Below are 23,663 nucleotides of genomic sequence, written 5' to 3'. Positions count from 1 at the left end.
CCCCCAGGGCAGCACTGACTTTGACCCTCACTCATGGAGAAAGTTTCCTGAACTGCAGAATAGACTGGAATCCACAAAAGTGTGAAATAGCTTATAGAGAGTAGAGTAGGTGTATCACTTGGTGGGAAATTTAGATTTTGGGATTTTTAGTCTGTTGTGGATGGAAGCAAGATGGAGGGCACAGGGTGTGGTCCTGGGTTTCTTCTTCATGCTTCTTCTTCCTTCTTCTCCATGGGTTTGGGTGGCATTTTCTAATTGGGCAGAAAAGTCCACATTGCAGCTCTTTGGGAGCAGTTATTGGGGTTGAAAGGGAAATAATCCGGGTGTCAGTTCTTAATTGGATAGTTTAGCTATAAAAGACCTTGTAACAAGAGATTGTTGGCCATTTTTGTGGTGCTTTTCCAGTGCACTGAGCCTGGTGTGGACAGCGTGCAAAACTCTAGGTTAGATAACAATAAACAAGAACCTGAAGACTGAAAACATCCAGTGAGTGTCTCTTTCTGACACAGAGCCAATCCAGGAGGGTCTCCCCTGACAGGGAACTCCCTGGGAGGGCCCAGCCAGAGTCCCAGAATTCGGGGAATCAGCAACAGGTACCCGACACTCCTCTAACCTGGAGGAAAAGGCTTCTCCCCACAACTTGCCCATCTAAATTACCCCCATGGCAAAAGGGCCTTTTACCTTCACACTGCAAAAAGGATGGGAAATTGCAGTGCTTTCCTGCAGCATGTTTAAGTTCAGACAACAATTATTTTGTTGGCTTCCCAAGACCCAATTAAAAGATCATTTACAGACTGTAATTTAAAGTGTGTCTTTAGCTGGTAAAATCCTTATACAGCTATAAAGTGAGTGTGTGTGTGTAGAGTCATTATTGTTGCTGTTTGGTTTAGTTTTCTATTTTAATAGCTAAAATATTAAAATGGGAAAAGCAAAGTGCTGATTATCCACAGATATGCCTAATTTCACATGGTGAAGGTATCTGCTAGAATAATGTGTATATAATACAGGCAATGAGTGTTCATGGGAGACTAAAGCTGGAACACAGCAGCAATTCCAGAAATAATTGTTTCTTCAGAGGGAAAATAATAAAAAAAACCCCAAATTTGCCCTAAAGCTTCAAGCAAAGCCTTTTGCTATGATTTTAAAAATAAATGCTAGCAATGCATTTTAATTTCCCATGTGTCTAAATACACTGGCATTATGAGAAATCCCTTATTTATATGATAAATCCTGAATAATCCTGGGTGCTGGTCCTGAAAATGCTGCATCCTTCTTGATTATTTTTTCAGCAGCTCAAAATTAAAATGTTTTGGTGTTTGGGGTTGGGTTTTTTGGTTGGTTTTTTGTTTTAGTTTTTTTTTTAACCTAGCCACCCTATGAGCAGCAGGATAGGACCTGCAAGGAAGGATGTATGGCACAATCTTCTTGTAAGATTGAGTTTATTTGGGAAAAAAACCAAATTAATGTGATGGGGAAGGATGTTTCTTCTCTCTGGAGGCATGTTGGTGGCCCTGGGATATTTGTTTGGGTTTTCTGGTTTTGTTTTTTTTTTTTGTCTGTTTGTTTTGTTTGGTGGGGGGTTTTGGTGGGGGGTTTTTTGTGGGCTTTTTTTTTTTTTTTTTGTTTTAGGGTTTTTTGTTTGTTTGGTTGGTTTTTTTTCTTGGAGGTTGTGAATAACAGTGGATGAACAAACACAAAGATTTCAACAACCAATCATTTTTCCTTGTCTAATTTTCTAATTATTTCCTAATAATCTAATCCATTTTTCCTTTTAGTGTAACAAAGCTGCTGTCCAAATGGAAGGGTGAGAGCTTTCTTCTTCAAAGATATTGGTGCATGTACAGAAAAACAGATCACTTTTTTCTTAGAGGGCAAATCCTCAAACAGGTTGGTTGCAATAAGCCATAAATATGCTTGAACTTTCATGGGATTCCTAATTTAAAAAAAAAGGTCAGTTCAAATTTATTTTATTTTTAAAAAGATGCTGTTAGTTGTCTCCCAACTTATCTTGTATGTGCAGCGTGAATATGCTTCAATTCAGGCATTAACATAATTTTTAATTTAAAAAAAGAGTGGATTATACTTTATTGAAGTGTTATAAATACATGTTATAGTATTAGCTTTTCACAAATAATAAAATGGATGCTATTTGTGTAATGTTAAAGTAACTTTGCTATAGAGCTTTATTTATTTCTTTTGTTAACCAAATTTAGACATAGTAGTGAAATAGCTGATATAGTGTTGAACTGCCTGCTTGGTTGGGATAACATTCATGTGATGAAGAACCCCAAAATCACAGCCAAGAAATGTGCATGCTCTAAAAAGGCAGACCCGAGTTGGAGCCATGCTAAACAGTTCTTGAGGAAAAGTTTTAAGACGTATAATTGTTTATGAATATGCAGCAGACTGATGCAATAGAAGGGGTGTTTAAAGAGCATCTCTGAAATAGCAGGTGTGCTCCTGGCAGAATGCCAAGCACCCGGCAGTGAAATCTTTATTTTCTTTGTCTCCTATTGTCCTTTATGAAACTTTTGAATTGTGAAAAACGCCTATCACTTGTTTTTTAAAATTTTAAAAGTTTAATACTAATAAAATGGTTATATAAATAGTAATACAATTAGAGTAATAATAGTTTGGACAATTTGGATTAGGACAATATGATACAATAGAAACAAAGAGTTACAGACAGTCCGGGTACCTCTTTCTGGGCAAAATAAGCCCGAAAAAGGACCCACGTTAACAGAGGATTAACCCTTAAAAGCAACAGCCTGCTGCATATTCATACCCCTCATCCATGATGCATAAATTCCATTCAAACACAGGATTCTGTCTGGTCAGTGTCAGCTTCTTCCTCTCAATCCTGACAGCGCCTTCAATGCTGAGTGAGACAAGAAGAAGTTTGTTTTTCTCATAATGGAGCAATAAATTCTTTTTCTCTGAAAAATTTAGGTGTCCTGTGGCTGCTATCTCAGTGTGAGTCCTTTCTTTAGAAAGAATCTTACACAGCATAGTTTTTATTTTAACATTTTGTTATAACCTAAAACTATATTTAACATACTATTTAGGAGAACTAATACAGCATTAACTTTCTAAGACAACATATGTAATATTCATTTTAATATTTGCGAAAAGCAAATCATAAAATATGTAAAACATGCATTTTTTACAGAATTTTTACAGGAGAGTGAACCTCTTTTTTCACAGAAGGCATAGCTAGGTTGTCTCCCAATTTAGCTCTCAGGTTCAATCACCAGTCCGGGCTGTATGAATATACCACACCTTCGGGCACTAATGCGATTTCTAATTGGGGGGGGGGGGGGGGGGGGGAAAGAAGGAAAAAATAAAAAGGGTGTTGTTTGTTTTTCAACTCAGTCCGCAGGTGAAATCCCAAGTCTCCCGTGGTGGGCACTGGGGGGTGATTCCAGCCGCCTTTTTGGGGAGGAGCTCCCTCACTCCCTCCCTCACTCCCTCCCTCCCTCAGGGCGGGCGCGGGATGGAAGGGGCGGGGCCTGGGGCGGGGCCTCGCACGCGCTGGGGCGGGGCCTCGCACGCGCTCGGGCGGGCCCCGGGGCGGGGCCACGCGCGCGCTCCTGCGGGGCGGGGCCGCGCGCGCGCGCGCCGGTGCGAGGAGGGGCCGCGCGCGCGCCGCCCCGGGAGCGCCCTCAGGTCAGTGCGGGGTGCGGGGCCGCCCGCGCGGGGCCAGCCGCGCTCCCCTCCCCTCCTTCCCTCCCCTTCCCCGGCATGTGGCGGCCGATCCCGCTCCCCTCACGGGCTGCGGCGGCCGTGCCGGCGGGCAATGGGCTCCCCGCGCCCCGCGGAGGCGCCGCCGCGAGGGGCGGGGCGGGCCGGGGCGGGGCGGCCGCACCTGAGCGGCGGCAGCGCGGCGGAGCGCCGGGCCGTCGGTGAGGGGAGCGGGGCCGCCCGGCTGTGCCGCACAAAGAGCGCCCCGGGCACGGCCTCTGCCTGGCTGGAGTGGCGGTGCGTGTCCGCAGGCGGGTGTCGGTGTCCCCTCGGTGCCCCTTTGTGCGGCAGCCAGCGGGGTGGGTTCGCGGCGGTGCCGGAGGGGAGCCCACGGAGCGGGCTCGGGAGGAGCCCCGGACCCGGCTGTGCCCGGGCTGGAGCCTCCAGCGGGAGGCAGAACTCAAGTTGGGCTTTGGGGCTTTTCTCCTGCTTAAAGTAAAGCTCTTTTGTTAAATAAGTACTTTAAGCATTAATTCGGCAACCTTCCCGGAGGCACAACTGAAGTTGCACCCGGTTTGGTGTAAATTCCTCCTCCCTTCCCCACGCTGTTCGCCGAACTTCTGATGTACCTGTCTGAAGGGTCCCTAGGGCCCACACCTTCACAACTCCCCATTTTCCTGTTTGTTTGGAGAAAGCCACCTGAGAACTTGGAGGTTTATAAATTCAATTCGTTGTGGTGTGTCCTGAGTGCTGCAGCATTTTAAAACGGGAGGGAGTTTTGAGGTTGTTGTGAGTTGGAGGAAAAGTTTGGATTGAAGTTAAGATACCTACGTGCTCCCAAAGTGTGGTTACCTAATTCAACAGGCTGCCTCATCTGAGAAGTGCTGGTGCAGATTTTTTGCCTTGTAGTTAGTCCTCACAGTACTTTGTTTTCAGCATGTGATGTGTGTGTGTGTGTTAAATTTTAATCTGTGCTCTGGAGTGTTTTGTTGATTGTTTTTTGTAGAGAGATGGTGCTGGGTTATAGGTGTACGGTACTTTATTTTGCGTTGCTTAAACTTTAATGCCAGAGTTAGGCTCCAAATAGTTTTTATTTTAGTGGGAGAGAACTGGTCTCACTGTTTCCTACAGAATGTATGTGCAGGATGTTGCAGTGTGCAGTACCTGGGGTTTACTTTGCAAATTAAATCTCTTAGAGCCTTCATTTCAACTAAGTTCTGCAGGATTGCCAAAGCTGAATGTTGACTGTAGTACTTTCTTTTTTTTCCCATTTTAAATCCCCCCCAGTAAGTAACTGCAGCTGACTGCACAATAACTTCCCTTGTGTTTCCCTGCCAGTGATCCTCAGCTCTGCCCCAGAGGAAACACCTTCCAGAAGCAACGTGGGATTCATTTAACTTGCCCTTTAAGGCCAAGGGGGGAAAAAAATGCAAGTTGCAACAATAATTTTTATGTTTTGGCCACTTGCTTGTTACAGCTTGTGAGCAATTTTTTTTTCTAAATTCACCAAACAATGTTACAATGAAAGCAACAGTCCTAGGGTAGGCTCAGTTAAAACAGAGGTCTGTAGAAACTTGTGCAAATAAGTTTTGCAGCAGAATATTGTTAATGCCCAGCATTAGCTTTCTCTGATAATTCAAAGTGATTCTGCCCTGATACTGTCTCTGGTGACTCCTTGGACTTGGCTGGCTGTTTTTCTGTTTTACAAATGTTCAGGTGCCTGAGCTGGTGTGGGAGCTCTGTTTTGTGAGGCACTGAAATGAGCGATAAAGCAGCAGTTTCTGTCTCAAAGGGCTGATGGATGAGGCAAAATAAGGGATGTAAGAGATGGGAATCTTGGAAGGAAAAGATTACAAGGTTTTTGTGGTGGAAGCTGTCATCAGTTGTATTTTCTGCCATTAAGTTGAATTCCTTGGTTACAAAAGCACTTTTTGTGTGTGTGTCAGGAAACTGAGAGGGGAGTTTAGGTAAGACATCACTGCATTCAAATTTGCAAACTTCCCATTTTTGGGCCCTGGCTCATCTGTTTTGTGATCCTGCTGCCCTCTCTGGGTTTGATATCTCAGCAAGCTGCTGTGAAAACCAGACCAGTCCAACACCTAGAAAGTTTTATTTTAAAACACTGGGGAGCTGGTTGGCAGTCTGTGAGTATGTGTGGGGTGAAGACTGGCAACAAACAGATTTGGAAGGTATCTAGAGACATCCCCTTGTCCAGCCCTGTTGCCTGTACCCTTAGATTATCTGATGCCCTGAATAAATATTTCACTAGAGGATCATGTAACACTTCAATACCAGGCTGAATGACCTGTTGATAACATTGTTCTGTGACAGGATATTTATGTACCAGGTTACACTCCATATAACCACCCTGGCTGCACTTTCTCCTCTTTGCATCCAAACAATTTAAAGGAGTAATTTTCTTTAAAAACTACATTCTCTGAAATTAGAGCTGTCCTGTCTCTGCTTGGGTGCAAAGGTTTTCTGAGAGTAGGAAAAGAAAGCAGTCCTTCAGCAGGTGGGATGTTGGCTTCTCTGAGAGGTGCCTTTTGCCTTTACAATTCTACAAGACCAAGGTGATACCACCCCATGTGCACCCAGAAAAAGGAAAGGTTTTCATGCTATATAAAAGTTCATAATACATAAAACTAATGAGTATTTGTGTTTATCTTGTACAGTCCCTTAATTATAATCTTCTGTTTGATTACTTGCCCCTTCCTTAGTTTTTCTCTACTGCAGTTCTGATGGGTCACAGAGTTACTGTGAAGAAGAACATTTAAGGTATCCTAACATTGATAGACAAATACATCTTAAGGCACAAAAATAGGTTCTGAAACCAGAATTTGAGCAGTGTGTGTGTGTTTTTCTTAAAATTTCATGATGGTGCAGCAGCTGCCATTCACTTGTAAAGAGGAGGAGAAACTGATGGAAATACTGAGGAAGGCAAGTGTGACTGTGCAGCAAAGGAAAATAAATCTGATTTTCTCAGGCAGTGGAGAGGAGAAAAATTTGGGAACATCTTCATCTCCCTGTGGATTCAAACAGAGGCTGTGTATTGGAATACGGCTCCCAATATTACTAGTTATATTGTGCCTGGGCCAGTCTGACCCTCACTGCTGGGCCAAAGGCAGCAACTGTGGTGTGTCACCCCAGAGATACCTTGGCTTGCTGGTGGTTGCAGCTGGGCACTGAACAAGTCCAGGCTTGTTAGGAACCCCATTTACCTCAGGAGGAGAGCTTCAGGCGATGGTGAAGAGAAAAAGGAGAGGATTCTGCTGGAGGGTTTAAATCCAGAGGTTTATTCCATGGTTACAGAGGTCTGAACGTGAGGAATTGCTCCAACAGAATCCCGGCTGCATGGTCTGATTCACCTTTTAAGCTCAGGGACAGGGGGAGGGGAGGTACAGGTGAGCCACCAACCAGGTGAGAGGGGCAGGGTCTCAGGGGAAGATGACACCCAGACAGGCCAATGACCCCCGGGCCTGAGGGGCATCCTTTGAACTTGACCAACCACACGACACCTTGCTGGAATGTTCAGCCTGATTGACAGGACTCACTCAGCATGGGGGCAAGGGGGAAGGGAGAGAGGAATAGGCACACCTGGGGAAGTGACCTGGAAGTCTAAAATGGGACATTACAGCACACCACAACAGCTGTGTGTGCTGGAGGGGTCTGGAATCAGTTAAGGGCAAGTAAAAGGATGCACAGCTTCTGATGTGTGGCACAGGGAGAGTCATTCAGGACAGTGCAGTGTAGTGGATGTCATGTCTGTTCCATTCCTTGAACTATTTGGATTAGGCTCAGGTTAGCAATCAGTCTCTCATATCTGAAGACTCACTGCTGGAGTAGTTACTCACTGGTTTTAGTTCTCACTTTTGAGAAGCACAAGCCACTGTGGCTCAGAATGCATTTCTCATCAAAGGCTTGGTTTGCCAGTGTACAGACCTGTTCCTCTTTCACTGTCATGATTTTCCTCTTCTGTAATTTCAAATGCAGTGGGAAGAAGATGCTGTACCAGACTTTTCCTCTTTAACCCCCTGAATGCTGCCAGCTGTGCTGCTCTGCTGCTGTGAGCACTCAGGCTGCTCATCTGCTGTGGGCTTTTAAGCCTAGATGTAAAACCACAATATGGTTTTCCATTAGACCCATACATTCCAACACCTGACTGAGCTTTCCAAAAGTCCCCTCTGTTCTCCTTGCCCTTGCTGAAGGTGCTGCTGTGACAGTCCCAGGGGACTGAAGTGTGCAGGGACAGAGCAGGTGTGCCTGTGCACCACAGCAATCTCCTCTCCCCCCTTCTGTCCCACTGGAGCTCCAGCACAATGGTGGGATGTGGTGAATGTGGGTTACCTGCACATGGAAAATGTAGTCCTTGAGTTGTACACCATAACTCAAGGACTATATTTTTATATAGTTTATACAACATAATTAACTGTGATGCAGTTCCTCTGTGGATACTCCTGGAGTAGTTACTGCTGGTGCCATTGGTTGAGTGAGAGCCTTCCTCTCTGAGGAAGGGCCTGTTTGCCTTTGCATTCTTCAGACTTAGTGTGCAGGGGAAAAAGAACAGGAGGAACAGGAGCAGGCAGCTTACAGCCTGCCCTTCAGAGAACCCATATTAATTTAACTCTTGAAAATGATGGTTTGTGAGCCAAGTTCAAATCAGTCAAAGGTTTGTCTACAGAGGTGAGATCTGTCTGCAGGACTGGAAGTTCTGTCTGGAGTCACCTGCTCTGAGCTCTCCCTTGAAGCAGGCAGCATGTGAGTGCTGATTGTAGTGCTGGTTTTTCTGAAGTGTGCTGAGATCACTGGCTTCTTTCTCACAGGGCACCAAAGGATCATTAAATGCTAATGACTTTTGATTACTGTTGACCTCAGTCAATTTAGAATTAGTGACCCAGAGATGAAAACCACTGTATCTCATTACCAATTTCCTGAGCTGTCTGAGCTTTCCTTTGTCAGTCAGTTTTGGTAAGAGACATGGTAGAATTAAAGTTGACCTTTGCCTTAGAAAAAGGGTTGAGTGCTTTCAGGTTTGTAATATCATGTTTATAAATAAATAAATGGCAGCCACTAAGAAGGAAGTTAAATTTTGACCCCACAGACTGTCAAGAGCAGAGCTCTACATGAAATGAAATGGAGAAGCTTGAGTAGCCACAAAGGGGAACAAATGCATAATTTGTCTCCTTTAAATTAGTAGCAAAACAGTTTTATCTCCTGTAACCTTGAATTAAATTATCATTTTGTGGTTGCAGGTTTTCTCTTCACCACAGAGTACATTTGTAATTCTTTGTTTTACTTTGAACTATCAAGAAACAACTTAATGCACATAGAATGCACTGCAAATTTTGCTCTGAGATATTTTCTTCCTGCAGCTCCCAAACTATGATATTGGGGAATATCTCTTAGCAGGTTTGTCAAATCATATTTTATGTTGTAATGAAGCCTTTGACATTATTTTGTACCATATGCCCAGAAGAGAATGTCTGTGAGGTAATTCACTGTGATGGGATCAGGTACATTGTTCATTGCAGGTTGTCTAAGTGTAGCCCTGCCTTGCCACAGTTGTGGTTTATGTGGACTGTCATTCCTGCAGCAGGCACGGTCTTCAAATCAGAATGACAATACAAGAACATTTGGAACTTTTTTTTCTCACTCTGATACATTATTTTGTCCATCAGGGAAGAAAACCTCTAACTTTAAAAGAAAAAGACCCAGCATAGCAAAGTGTTTGGGACATAAATATGAAGTTATTCAACCTCTCACTGAAGTTAAATTGCAGGCTTTAAGCAGCTAAGCAAGAAAGGTAACAGGAAAAAATGAGAATAGGAGATGCTGCAGTTGAAGTAGGAACAGGCTCATGGAAAGTGACTTGAAATGCATACAAAGTAAGTGTACATTTATTTGCAAGGAAACATAGGAGTACATATTAATGTTGTATGTTTTGTTGTGATTGCTTTGTCTCAAAATGGACATTGCTTAATGACATATTAAAGAGATTTAATAGAAACGCTGCTTTGGTAGAGAGACTAAAGCAAATACCATGTATCATGCTAGGAAATACCACAGGAGTACAAAGTAGTTGTGAATATTCATTCTTTAGGTTTTTATTTTATGCAAGTTGGTGTTTACCTTTTGACTAGGCTGCTCACAACTTGCTGCTTTTGTTTTCTTTGAAGCATTAAGAACATTTAGGAAGAAAAAGTAAAAGCTATCCTAGTGGATAATGTTATGCAAAATATTTAAATCCTCATAAACACCAAGCAGTTAAGAAAATTTGCTAATAAGGATGTTGCTAGCATAGCATGAGTTCTGTAGAAAAATACTATTTAACTATTTCTGACTTAGTTTTGAAGCTTCTAGTCTTGGTTCAAGATGCAGTTCTACTCTGATACTTTCACAGCTCTTCACTATTCTGGGATGTAATTGCTATTTTTTTAACATCTATTTTGGCTTCTTTGAGAGTCTTTACAATTTTACCCATCTTTCTTCCTGCTTTTGGTTGCCTTTTTGTTTTATTTTTTTTTCCATACAAGACCTGACTAAGACCTCATTGCCAGCTTTTCCATGCAGCTGACAGAAGCAGATGCCATCTTGGTTCCTTCCAGTGCTGCCAATAAGAAACTTAGGAGAGAGGAGTTTGGGAGGTTTTGTCCACTGCAATGCATTTCTTTACTTGAGGAAATGAAGGCTAGAGCTATTTCCAAATTGGTTTTTACAAACAGAAGGGTTGGAATGGTGATTGGGAAGGACTCTTCCAAGTGATTATTATTATAATTCATAGACAAGTTAGATTATTATTATAATTCATACACAAGTTACAAGTTCAAGACAAGAACGAGGCACCACAGCTGTGTGGGTTTGGTTTATTGAGGTTTTCTGTTGGTTTAGTTAGTTTTTGAACATGTATATTCCATTTTTAAATGAGTGCTTGAAGCTAGCAGTGGACAGACAGGTAGATTTGTTAAACAGTAACATTGTTTATTTATTTTGGTTCATCAAGATGTCATCTGAAATTTGTTTCCTTATAGGGGGAAATTCAGCATTTAAACAATGTTAATACTGCACAGGCATAGTAACTGCCAAAGAAGACATTTGGCAATTTTACAGAGAAATAAATGTATGCATTTCCTCATTGCTTACTAAGAATTCTTTCTTTTATTCATGATGTGGTTGTAATAAACAATTGGGAATTTTAATGAAAGCTTGTTTTTTATAGAATGGTGTAACTCATGTTACTACTACATGAGGAACAGGCCTGTAAATGAGAGATGTCCAAAAACTCAGCTTATTAGAAGGAGAAAAAAGAAACTCTTTGGTCTCCTTGCTATTGCAGCAGGAGAAACTGATGAAGTATGAGGAAGAATACTCCCAGCAGGTCTGGAAATGAAACTGATTTCCCTATTGGAAGTTACCTTTAGAAAAGCATAATTACAGTAGTCATATGCTATTAAAGGTTGTACCAGAGCTGGGCTTTCCTGTGACTCCTGTGCCTCACAAGGTATTTTATGTTCTTAGGGATGAATAAGCTGGGATGGCAGGTGTGTTGCACACACTTGGGTTTGAACAGCAGAATTGCTGCTTCAGTTCACAATGTTTAGTCAGGAACTGATTTCCAAGGGCTCCTAACCTGCTCCTGATATTTTGGAAGGGACATATAACTTGGTGTGTAGTATCTCAGACTGGGAATATAGTATTTTGCTTAATTCTTCTGGCATTTTGAATATCCATTAGGCCAGTGTAAAGATTTAAGCATGAAATTTCCCATACCCTTTAACTTGAAATATTTCTGGTCTGCCTACTTTGCTTGTAAAATAAAAATTAATGTGCCTTTGAAGAACTGTATTTCCCTCTTTCTCAGTTGTATATATCAAGTTTAGTTCTCTTAATATATAATGAATGAAGAAAAATGAGACTTGCTGAAGAAGATTAGGAGCACATTGTAATAAGATTTCAGGAATGGATAGATCTGTGGGTCAGAGAAGGTGACCTTCCTTCATCCTCTTGTTGGAGACAGACTGATCTAAACTGTGGATTTTGGTCTTTCAACAGGCAGCAGTTCATGGGCTGTTTTTACTGACTACCAGGGTATTGAGTTCTAAATTTATTAACATATTTCTATAGTAAACCAGCAAAACAGCATTGTATGAAAGGAAATGGCAGCTGCTGCCAAAACAGAAAGAACAGGGAGTGAGAATTGTCTCAGCACATGCTGCAGTCCAGATAGCCACGATACAGAGTGTCACCATACAATGTCAGAAGGCTTCAATCCATACAGAGTAACACCAGACAACTTCAACAGGCTTCAGGCATTGCCCTTCAGCCCAGCCTTTACACCCCTCATGTCCATGCACTGCACCTGTGTGCCCTCTGCTCCCCTTGGTGATGGCTCAGCACACCTGGGCACTCCATGGCTCATTGCTGTCAGTGCTGTTCACCTTTTTTCACAGCTTTTCACAGCTGTGCCCATTGGGGCTCAGCTCCATCCCCACTCCCAATCACCACAAACTCTGTACCTACAGAGAATAGCACAATAATTCATTGGTTTGGGTTTTTTCCCCTCTTTCAGATCCGTCTAATGAGTAGTTGATGAGACTTAGTTCCTGGGGTGATGAAGAGCAGTGGAAGGTGCTATGAACCTCTAAGAGGTTTGTAGTTTTTCATAGGAATTGTATGAAAATCTAAATCTATTTAGGTTGTGTCCTGGAATCTGTGCTGTTTTCTAGTTAGAGCAGACCAGGTTTTCCTGGGTGGCTTAAGAGCAGGCAAAGATGTTTTTTATTTATTGGACTGGATTTTTTATCCTGTTGTGCAGATATTTCTTGTCTGACTTCTGAGTTCAGGCAGAACATGCTTCAGCTGCAGCTTCTCTCTCCTTTCCTTTCCCAGAATGTGCTGTGCATGTGTGGTGTGCTCCACAGCTCAGAGGTTGGTGGATTCCTGTGGGTTCACATTTACAATCTGTCTTTCCCACATGGAGTTAACTGGTCAGTCTGTCCTTCATTCTCTTTATCTCCTGTAGCCTCCCAGTGACCTTATCTGGTGTGTGTGTAAAATCTTTGGATTTGTCCTGATCAGTGGTTTGAAGAAATGTGCAGAGACCTTGATTTTTTTATATACTTTGGGAGTCTATAAAATGGATTTGTGGAATGACAATCAAATCTCCCAACCCCTGCTGTCTTTTGTTTTTGCCAACTGCAATGCTGAGAGCCAGATTTTCTGGAGTCTGTGGTTTTCTGTATCTTTAAGAGGTTTTTTAAAGATTTCTTCCTTTTGAAATGTTTGTCCTGTGCAGTGGCAAAAGGGTTATTGTTTTATTTGGAAGGGCTGGAAATTTACCTAAGGAGAGGAAAAAAAAAACAACTTACGCAAACTCAACAAACTCAAATTCTGTGCTGGGAATACCTGCTGTGTTCCTGTTATAAACTCAGCTGTGAGCAGTTACAAGATCCCATCTGTGGGATGAGTTTCTTCTCCTTTACCCCTTCTTCTCCCTCTCCAGAGTTCAATATGGTTTAGGTTTTTAGTTTCCCTTCCTAATCAGTCTGTGGCAGATAAAAAAGAAAATGTGTGGAGGAGAGAGAAAAGGTTGCTAGAAATAATTTCTTTGGAAGTTACATAACTTCCCCTCAATGTATTTAGGATGTGTCTCTGCCTTTCAGGCATAACCCACCATCTTCCTTTAAAGCAGCAGTCAAGGAGATTTTGCACTGAGGTGTTGGATTGTGAAATGTGGCAGCATGGACACATCTCCTTGTGTTTCCCCTTCCATGGGCAGTGCTTTCAGCCAGAGTGGACAGATGTGTCTGGGAATGGCATCATCATCATCCTCATCCCCAAGCACTGCAGCAAAGCCTGCACATGGCTGGGTGTGCAGTGAGGGCTTGGTGTGCAGCATCTCCCAAGGAAACCTGGTAATCTTAAAATACCAGCACAATCTCAGGTTAAAGAATTCTGAGTGTGTGTGACACAGCCACAGCTGTGATTCCAGCAGCTGGGATGGAGACTGAATAAACAGCCTGAGTAATATTTCTGTTTGAGTCAGGGGCTTCAGCAAGATTTCTTCACCAACCTTTTATCACTTTAATTTCCCTGCTGTACCCTTGTCCAGCAAAACTAATTAGGGCAAAATGTGGCTAAATTAGCTTTGAAAGCAGAGGGGTTTTTTTTTAAACTGAAAGTAATTATGAAATCATATTTTAACTGTCTGCTCCCCAGGATTTTAAGGTGTGATATGTTGACACCTCATACCAAGTATTTTTTTATTTCCCTGCTTTTAAGTGGCTATGCTTACTTGGTGGTTTTTCTAGACATCTGACCTGATATTAAAGAAATCTGATCAAAATTTAAGTTCTGAGTAAACGAATGACTATAAAATAGGCTTATTTCCTATTTAAATGGTTTGGTTGGTATAGCTTATATCCTGTTTATTTGTGAATAAAATTGGACTGTTTGTGTCTCGAGGAATGATTTTTGCCTGAGACTCTCTAAACCATTGGACCCTTTCATTTAATGCTTTGAAATATTGATTAAATATACTCACTCTGGTTGGCTTTAATCTGATTACACATCTAGAAGTTTTCTTCTGATGTGGTGCAGCCATGTCTGGCGTAATCTGGCTTAATTAGCGCTGCTTAGCGATTTGGGACCCCTGTCAAAGGCTGATGTGTTATCTGGAAACAGAAGGAGTTAAAGCTGGAGCTGTGACCTCATCCCTGGTGATGTTACACTGGAGTAGGAGCCGCTGAAAGGGATCCTTTGCCTGCATCGCCGGCCGTGCTGCCGCTCCATTGCTTTAGTTCGGTTCCGATACCGGTCCCGCACCCGCCGAGCAGCTCCTAAAGGAGGGGTTTGTGGGGATGCTACAGGCAAAGGAAGCTGTGCTAATATCGAATGGACTCAGATAGACCTTTCTACCTGATTGCAACTTCTTACTGCTTCGCCTGTGGGAGCGGCGCGGAGGAGAGCTCGCACACACCCACACGCACACAGAAGCGCTCCCGCCCTGCCGGGCAGCCGCGGTGCCATTGATTCCGTGCCATCCCCGCGGCGGCTGCGGGGAGCTGCGGGCGCGCCGCGGTGGCTGTGCTGTGGCTACAATAGGTGTCACTGTGTGCGAGCCCAATCGCGCTCCGTGCCTGCAGCCATTGGCTCCGCTCCGCTCCCAGCCCTGCCCGCACTACTCGGGCTCGCCGGCAGCCTGGCACTGCCGCCGTGCGCTGCTCCTGCCCTCTGCCCCGGCTGTAGCGCTGCCGGGCGCTTCCTGAGCGGGAAAGCTGGAAGGAATGATGGGGATGCGTTTAACGGTTCAAGTACTGGATCAAACTTAAACTCAGTTTCTTACTCCGGGTGCTGGAAAGGTCACCTTGTCTTGCTGACTCTCAGCTCTGCTGCTTTCGGTGTTCCAGCTTCTACATAGATTCCTAAATGTTCCTGGCTAGTTAGGCTGTGGTCTTTACTCACGGGTATACTGATGGTAGATGAGAAAGGAAAGAACATGAAATGTCTCACCTTCTTCTTGATGCTTCCAGAGACGGTCAAGAACAGGTCTAAGAAGAGCTCTAAGAAAGGAAATAGCAGCAGCAGTAGCAACAGCAAATTGCCTCCAGTTTGCTATGAAATCATTACCTTGAAGACCAAAAAGAAGAAGAAGATGGCTGCTGATATTTTTCCCCGAAAGAAACCAGCTAATACTAATACAACTAATGTCCAGCAGTACCATCAGCAAAATCTCAATAACAACAACACTATTCCTGCACCTAATTGGCAAGGACTTTATCCAACCATCAGAGAGAGGTAAGTTCAGGGCAGCTTTTTTGGTGTTTGAATGGAGGGGTGAAAAGTAGCAAAATGTCCAGAATACATTTATTTGCTGAAGAAAACACGGTTATATTTTATTTGTTTGGGCTTTTTTTCTCCCTGTATGTGTGTGGGAAATAAGAATTTTGGTAATGGAGCAGTATTTTAGTATCTCTTTTCTAGTCAGTGAATCTGTTTGAGTTAATAAAAATGTTGCTGAAAGCTGCACCATTGCCATAAAGATTTCCTTTTAGACCTCAGTGGGGATTTTCAGTGATAAATGCTCTGGACTTTGATTTCCACTTCTTGGAAAGTTCTCAGAAGTTTGGGGGTTTGTTTTATTGCACCCACACACACCAGAAACACTTTTAGTATTTTCTCTGATATATTTGTGCAATGATGTGTAAAGCAGCTGAAAGCAAAGTGTGACCTGCTTCTCTTTGCTAATAAGCAACTTGAAGTTGTTAAAAAATCATATTTCTTGGGTCTGGGACATGCAGAGAGAGTTCCTGGGTGCCACAAATTAACATGCTACCTCTGTTTATAGAAATGCAGTGATGTTCAACAATGACTTGATGGCAGATGTTCATTTTGTGGTCGGGCCACCAGGTGGGACCCAGCGGCTGCCAGGACACAAAGTAAGCAACAGCTGCATGATCTGCTGGGGTGGGAGAGCCAGAGAGAGCTCCCACAGTTACAGCAGGACAGAGTGTGGGAGGCTCAGCTCTTCTGGGACAGGCAGCAGTCTGTGCTGGAAAGGCCACATGCAGTGGGATAATCTCTCCCTGGCTTTTCTTTGTGTTGGGCTAAGGCAGTAAAGTTAGGAATACTGCTTTGTGCTGTTGAATAATACTGCTCTTGAGATTTCCTAGGAATAGTTAACTTCTGTGGTGGAGGTGAGAGTTTTCCAGTAGCTAATGCATCTATGCCCAGGAGAGTAAAATACAAGGAAAACGTGTAACTTGTTCTTAACTTGGACTTCATTTCTTACTGAAGTGTATCTGTAGAGCCTGTCAGCGCAGCCCAGCTTGCTCAGAGTGGCTCTCCCACATTGTTTGTGTTGGCAGTGTTTTGAGTTCAAAGCATGAAATAAGATTTCCCTTTCTCAACAGTACGTCCTGGCTGTTGGGAGCTCAGTATTCCATGCAATGTTTTACGGAGAGCTCGCTGAGGACAAAGATGAAATCCGTATACCAGATGTTGAGCCTGCTGCTTTCCTTGCAATGCTGAAGTAAGCATCATTCATCTGCTGCATATGTGTTCCTGTCTGATGTATACAAGCCCTGCCAATGTCATAGCTGAAGTTGTATATAAACAGAAAGAAAGCAGTTGCTTGAAATATTCCTCTTTTTGTGTTTTAAACTTTCACCTAATTTTGCTCTCCTTCTGCACTTCCAGGCACACACATATTAGACTAATGTAGGCAGTTGTAAATAATGACTTTGACAGGGGATCTTTGGGCACATTGTGTACTGTAATGCCTATTGATCTGATTTGTCACTATACGTTACACAAAGGAATGGAGTTACTAAAAAGGTTTGTCAGCTGGAACAAAAAACCCCAAACCAACTGTTCTACTTTTTAAGCACAGAGGAAAGTTAAAAATGCATGCACAAAGCCCCCTCAGACCCAGTGAACTGCTGGGTTTGTAGGTTGACATCATTCCAGCTCTTTTATAAACCTGCAGTATGCAGGTCTTGTCTTAGAAAAATGACCCTAACTTATTCAGCATAGCCTCTGAAAAATAAATTTCTCCTTATGTATCATATTGATGTGTTTGGAAAGTGATAAAAAGGCTGTTTACATGAATAGGGGGTTTTATCTAACAATGAAAACGAGTCAGTTTACATGGTCATTATTTTTCTTCTTGCAAACTGCATAAGAGATGCTCTCTTCTCCTAAATGGGCATAATGAAGCAGCTTCCCTGCTGAATTGTCCTTGAATGTATCTATAAACTCTGATTATTAAGGAAAAATGCCCTATCACAGAAATGCTATGGCTTTGAGTTTTTGGGGTTTTTTCCTTCAGCTTAAATAAATGCTGTTGTTTTCCTATACAAAAAATGCATCAGTATCTGATAGTGATCCCTTTAATATGCTGTAAGTTTTCTTGCATGTAATGATATAATCACTAGCTAGCAATTTATTGTGTTTCATAGATTGTTTTGATTAACTTGTGATTACAGAAGAGTTTCTTTTTCATTTTTAACATTTCACTGGCATCATAAATGAACATTCAAAGTCGCATATAGAGTTTTTATAGGTTACCATCAACATCAGGAATGTTCTGTGCAAATATTGGTAACTGCCAGGAGAGCTCCACAGATGTTCTATAGACCTGGAATATAAAGTTAAGATGTGACATTATGGAGGGAGGTGTGTTATGGATCTTTGCTTTGGGCCTTTTTGATTTTGTGGCAGAGCTCGGACTTACAGTTTACTTTCATGCTGAATTTTACAAATCACAAATACAAGATACTTGGGTTCTTCCAGCCCCCCTTTCTTTTTGAACAGCAAATCTATTTCACCATGGCTAAACATGATGTGCCATATAAAAACTGAATGCTTTCTGAATTTACCATTAAGAAATGTGTGCAGAAAGAAAGCCTAGAAAAGAGAGTAGCAACACTGACATCTAGGTCTTGGCATATTATTTAGCCCATGGCAATTTAGGAAACTATCTAGGAGAGAACCATGGGATTCTTCACCTTCTCAGCTTTTAATGAAAAAAACCCTAAAGACAGAAAAAGTTTGTGGTCTGTGTGGCTGTTGAGGAACACAACCTTGCAGTGCTGTGTTCCCTGATGCAGCGTGTCTGAGGCTGCAGAGTGCCCCAGTCAGTGTCTGCAGCTCTGGGATGGTTCAGGCAAGGCACAGGGATGCTGCTCAGCACTGCAGTGTCCCCTGCTCACAGCATCCACTGCATGTGGAGCTTAGGGGGAGCCACTGTCCCCTCCACTCCTCTCTCTCTGGAAAACCATCCCTGGGAGTGTTTCCTGCAGCTGCTGTGAGCCATGGATGGCAAGGCTGTGCTGCTACAGAGGGAAGGACTTTAGCTATGCCAAAGCAGCCTCTCCTTCACAGGCTTCGTTCTGCATCACAAACTTTGTCAGAAAATACATTTATCTTGGGTTTTCTGGTTTTGACATCTTGCTCAAGAAGTTTGGGGTTTTTTTCCCCCTGGGCTAATGAATTCTGATGGCATAAATATTTTTTGTGTTTTATTACACGCTGGGCATTCTGAGAACAAATAAGGTATTGCCAGGTGTAATATAGGAGATATCACCATATGTGAGGCTATAACATTAATTATTCTCCCAGTAAAACTGCTTTGACTGCTCTCCCCAGTTTTAAAAACAGGGTTAAACTCATAGTCTAGCTGCCAGACTGAATTGGTGCATTAATGAATTATATCTTATCTCAGTCTTGACTGTTTCAGTTAGAACTGTGATCTCATCTCATCCCAGGCTGAATGTGTTACTAAACCACCAAACCCCGTGGTCTGGCAGAATCCTGTGTTTGAGAACAGGGTGAAACTGGAATATCAACCATTGCAAATCAGAGCTGAGGTGCACTGGCAGAGTCAGAGGTGTGGAGTATTGCTGACAGTCGATCTGTGCTGTGTCTGCTGTACATCAGTGATATTAGTTCTTTATTTTCAATATTTCAATATTAAAATAGCAACTTTTGAACTATTTGGATTTAAAACAGATGTCATCATTCTCTGTTGTACTAGCAGGCAAAGAGAAGTAATAGAAGGGAGGAAAGAGTAGGAGAGCAATCAGGACAATCATAAAAACAAATTAATTGAAAATGGAATTTTTTGGGGGCGGTAAAGGAGGTATGCCTGTAACCATTGATATACAGATGGGTTCTTTGGTTTCACAAATAAGCTGAAACCAAGCAGTAAACACTAAAAATAAGCTTGGCTCTATATAAGTTTTCTTTTTTCTCTGTAACCTCTTAGATTTTATATTGCTGGAGCAGTATCTCCTCTGTGCATGGTTTCCAAGTGCAGCATGGAGGATACTATCTTACAGCTGCAAAAATACAAATAGTTATTTACAACTATAACCAGATCAGTGTAGGTACTAATTCCTCTTTATAGGCACATCTGTTCTGCAGAAAACTCATTGTGCAGGGAAACCTGCTAACTAGAAAATTTTAATTGGTACAGGGTTGCATACAACTTTAGCTTTTCTGGAGGAAGACACTTTTATCAGCCATAACCATCAAGACTTGCTTATCCCTGTGAAGAGTGAAATTGCATTTGGCATGGTTTTAGCACATTGCATTCACCAGCTGCAAATGGAGCCCTGAAGCATGAGATATTGAAAAGAACAAACTGTACAATGCTTCATTTCTCTGAGCAATGAATCCCAGCAGTTTAGTCACATAAATAGAATTTCACCTTCATCTCTTCCACCACACTGCCATAGCAATAAAGCTTTTTTCATCCTTATGCAGTGAGACTGAGTGAAAATGCTGTGCTGGTTGAGTTAGGGTGTTGTGAGCATTAAAAACCTGAAAATCTTCCATTTCCGATACATTTCATAACCCTTTGAAAAAACCAACCAAAACCACAAGCCCCCCAAAAAAAAATCCACCTCTGAAAAGAACCCAATCCAGTAGTTACAGAAATGGATAGCACCTGATATACTTGAATAGCATTTATCTTCTTAGAAATTTAATCTTAGATTACCTAATTACTCTCTACAAACTTGTTCATGCACCTCAGTAAACCACGGCTCCCCATCAGGGGACATGCAGTCCAAGGACTCTTGATAACACATGTTCCAGGCTCCTGTGGTAGCTGAGGGAGGCAGCCCTGCAGGAACTCCTGCCTGGGAGCCAAGACCTGTAGGGAAGGAGCACAGAGCTGCAGGGCCACAGTGTTTAAACAATTGTCTCAAAGTATGCACTCCAAATGGAAAGCTAGATTCACCTCAGCTTTAAACCTGTTCTTTTCCATGGTCTTAACATGAGTGCTGAATTTTTTTTGTACTTTCTTTCTGGGCTTAATCAATACTCCCCAAAGCACTGCTTGATTTTAATGTGGAGCTATTTAAATATTCTTTGTTTATGTTTTTCTGTGAGTTTGTTGACAAACTGGTGTCGCGTTAAGCAGCAGCATTACACCTGTGTGCTTTATTTCAGGTACATCTATTGTGACGAGATCGATTTGGCAGCAGACACTGTCCTGGCCACTCTTTATGCTGCCAAGAAGTACATTGTCCCTCACCTGGCCCGTGCCTGCGTTAACTTTCTTGAGACAAGCCTGAGTGCAAAGAATGCCTGCGTGCTGCTCTCCCAGAGCTGCTTATTCGAGGAACCTGACCTGACCCAGCGCTGCTGGGAAGTCATTGATGCCCAAGCTGAGCTCGCTTTGAAGTCTGAGGGCTTCTGTGACATTGATTTCCAGACACTTGAAAGCATTCTCCGAAGGGAGACTCTGAATGCCAAAGAAATCGTCGTTTTCGAGGCGGCTCTGAGCTGGGCTGAGGTGGAGTGCCAGCGGCAGGAGCTGACGGCCACCATCGAGAACAAGCGCAAGGTGCTGGGCAAGGCTCTCTACCTGATCCGCATCCCCACCATGGCCCTGGACGACTTCGCCAACGGCGCCGCCCAGTCGGGGATCCTGACTCTGAACGAAACCAACGACATCTTCCTGTGGTACACGGCCGCCAAGAAGCCGGAGCTGCAGTTTGTCAGCAAGCCCCGCAAGGGCCTCGTCCCTCAGCGCTGCCACCGCTTCCAGTCCTGCGCTTACCGCAGCAACCAGTGGCGCTACCGGGGCCGCTGCGACAGCATCCAGTTCGCCGTCGACAAGAGAGTGTTCATTGCTGGCTTCGGGCTCTATGGCTCCAGCTGTGGCTCGGCAGAGTACAGTGCTAAGATTGAACTGAAGCGACAAGGGGTTATCCTGGGCCAGAACTTGAGTAAATACTTCTCGGATGGTTCTAGTAACACTTTTCCCGTGTGGTTTGAGTACCCGGTGCAGATTGAGCCTGACACCTTTTACACAGCGAGCGTGATTCTGGATGGTAATGAACTCAGCTACTTTGGACAAGAAGGAATGACAGAAGTTCAGTGTGGGAAGGTGACTGTTCAGTTCCAGTGCTCCTCGGACAGTACGAATGGCACAGGGGTACAGGGAGGACAAATTCCTGAACTCATATTTTATGCTTGAGTGGGAGTGTGTGGATACAAAGCGTTTTGCTGTGAAGAACCTGTCTGGTTCAGGCCTACTGATTCTTAGCTTTTTATCTGCAGATATGTGATCAGTACAGGGAATATGTAACTAAAGGCTGTGGGCAAGTTCCTGGCTTGCTGTACTTGTAGCATCATTGGTGATTGAGTGTAATATTTAAACTGGAAGCTCTTAGAAACAAGCAAGTTTTAAAGGCTTTGTAAGGGGGGTGCCTGTTTGCTGGTGATGCTGACCCTTTCTTTGCTGATGCTGACACCAGTGAATCACCAGAGGATGTCCCCCTCTTGTATCTCAACACTGTCTTCATTGATCCATTTTTTTCTTTCTCCATTTTCTGCTTTCTGCTTGTATTGGGAAGACAGGGATAGAAAACAATGAGTCTTGTTTTATAGCTCTCTCTGCTGTCTGCTCTGCAGACTTTAGACATTGCTGCTTTGGACCATGGGGGCTGGAAGAAGTCCTTCAGTTGTAAGCAGAAAAAGCACAAGTTTAAACCTTCATCCTGTGAGGTTCTCCTGTAGCTAGCTGTTTGGGATGGCTCCAGGGGCAGATGGGAAGAAGGCAGCACCTTTCAGGAAGCTCCACCAGCCATATCCCCAGTGCATGGACATGTTCACAGTGAGGAAGGGATGTGGGCTTGGCAAGTTACCCTTGGAGTTCATTTTCTAGGAATCCCACCTTGAAGGCAAGGAAGTACTTGCATGTGTTCAAATTGTGTGTGCAGCTCTTGAAACTCTACTCCCATCACCCAGGTTTTGCTACACTGGAGTTGATATGCTCTTTAAATGGCATTTCTTTGAACCCTTCCTAAATAAATGGGAATTTGTGTCAATCATCTGATGCAGGATAATTTTTTGGTTTTTTTGAATGGGTTTTTTCTTCTTCCTAAACATGGTAGAGGTAGATTTTAGAGGAACAAAAGAATGTATCAATCTTGACTTGGATTTTTTTCTGTAATATGAGCATTTTTTTTTCTTTTTATTACCAGTTGAAATTTAGACAAAGACAGGAGAGTCCCAACTGTGGTCATGTTACACTTAGTGTATAATAGCAGTGAGGGGGAGGAAGTCTCCCCTAATGGGTTATTGTTGGAGCTCTTGCAATTGCTTATGGCTGCACATCATTCAGAGGATTATGTGGTCTGGAACCTTTTCCCTGGCTGAGTTTTTCCCCCCAGGAAGTTACATGTCCATATCATTTTTGGTGATGTAACAGGAATGTCTGTATCATTTTTGCAGAAGTATGAGGGATACTCCTTGGATCAGGGGAGGAAACCAGTATAAATAAGAACTACAGGTACTGTTGAAACATGAGAAAATCCTTCATCACTGCACAGGGACAGTGTTCCTCAGAGGCTGTACTGCCCATTGTGAAGCATCCTGCTTCACCTCCAAAATGGCTTCTGTTTGTTGTGTACCTTTGAACAAAATGAGAGGACCAAATGATTCTTTAGACCTGCTGGAGATGAATTACAGTATATCTGTTACAGTATATCCACACATTAATGTAGCATAACCCTAAATTCACTTGTCAGTTCTGTAATAAAAATGCTTTTCTCATCTTATTTTACCAGTTTAATGCTGTTACTCTAAGTGTTGCTTGATGGTTGGAATCCTGGCCCCTGGCCATTGGAAAGTGCCAAAATACATCTTGGCAGTGTCCAAAATACCATCTGAAGTAAGAAGTGGAGTGTAGTCAAAGCCCAAATCTTCTCTCTAGGTAATAAAAGGAGAGCCAGGTGAAAAAATACTCTACAGGATTTATGCCTTTCATCCACCTTAAAGTTTACTGTTTTGTATACATGCATACATGTGTGTGTAAGCAGCACTCTTTCTGAAATGTAAATACCCTCAAAGTACATAGAAAAACGTTTTGTTTTTTGTAACAGATGTACATAATCCAGACTGTTTGTGAAATCTAAACAGAATGCTCTGTGGAAAACTCCCAGGGAGAGATTTATAAAAACCTCCAGTTA

General features: G+C 42.9%; 1 protein-coding gene across 3 annotated transcripts; it reads left to right on the top strand.

The window, feature by feature from the left end:
* The first annotated feature begins 3,614 nt into the window (after positions 1 to 3,614).
* Positions 3,615 to 23,163, top strand: BTBD3 (BTB domain containing 3). Of its 3 annotated transcripts, none has more exons than XM_058019684.1 (5): positions 3,615 to 3,666; positions 15,210 to 15,474; positions 16,025 to 16,115; positions 16,590 to 16,708; positions 20,635 to 23,163. In XM_058019684.1, the coding sequence occupies exons 2-5, from the start codon at positions 15,332 to 15,334 to the stop codon at positions 21,665 to 21,667; spliced, it is 1,386 nt and encodes a 461-aa protein (XP_057875667.1). In that variant the 5' UTR covers positions 3,615 to 3,666; positions 15,210 to 15,331; the 3' UTR covers positions 21,668 to 23,163. The 3 variants fall into 3 exon arrangements, with proteins under 3 accessions (XP_057875667.1, XP_057875666.1, XP_057875665.1); XM_058019683.1 differs by lacking the exon at positions 3,615 to 3,666 and adding an exon at positions 3,961 to 3,978; XM_058019682.1 differs by lacking the exon at positions 3,615 to 3,666 and having other exon boundaries at positions 14,164 to 15,474.
* Positions 23,164 to 23,663: the final 500 nt, after the last annotated feature.

Source organism: Melospiza georgiana, chromosome 3 (assembly GCF_028018845.1).
Source record: "Melospiza georgiana isolate bMelGeo1 chromosome 3, bMelGeo1.pri, whole genome shotgun sequence".
In the NCBI taxonomy this organism is placed as follows: domain Eukaryota; kingdom Metazoa; phylum Chordata; class Aves; order Passeriformes; family Passerellidae; genus Melospiza; species Melospiza georgiana.
The sequence above is the reverse complement of the archived record's forward strand: the minus strand, read 5'-3'. Positions and strand labels throughout refer to the sequence as shown.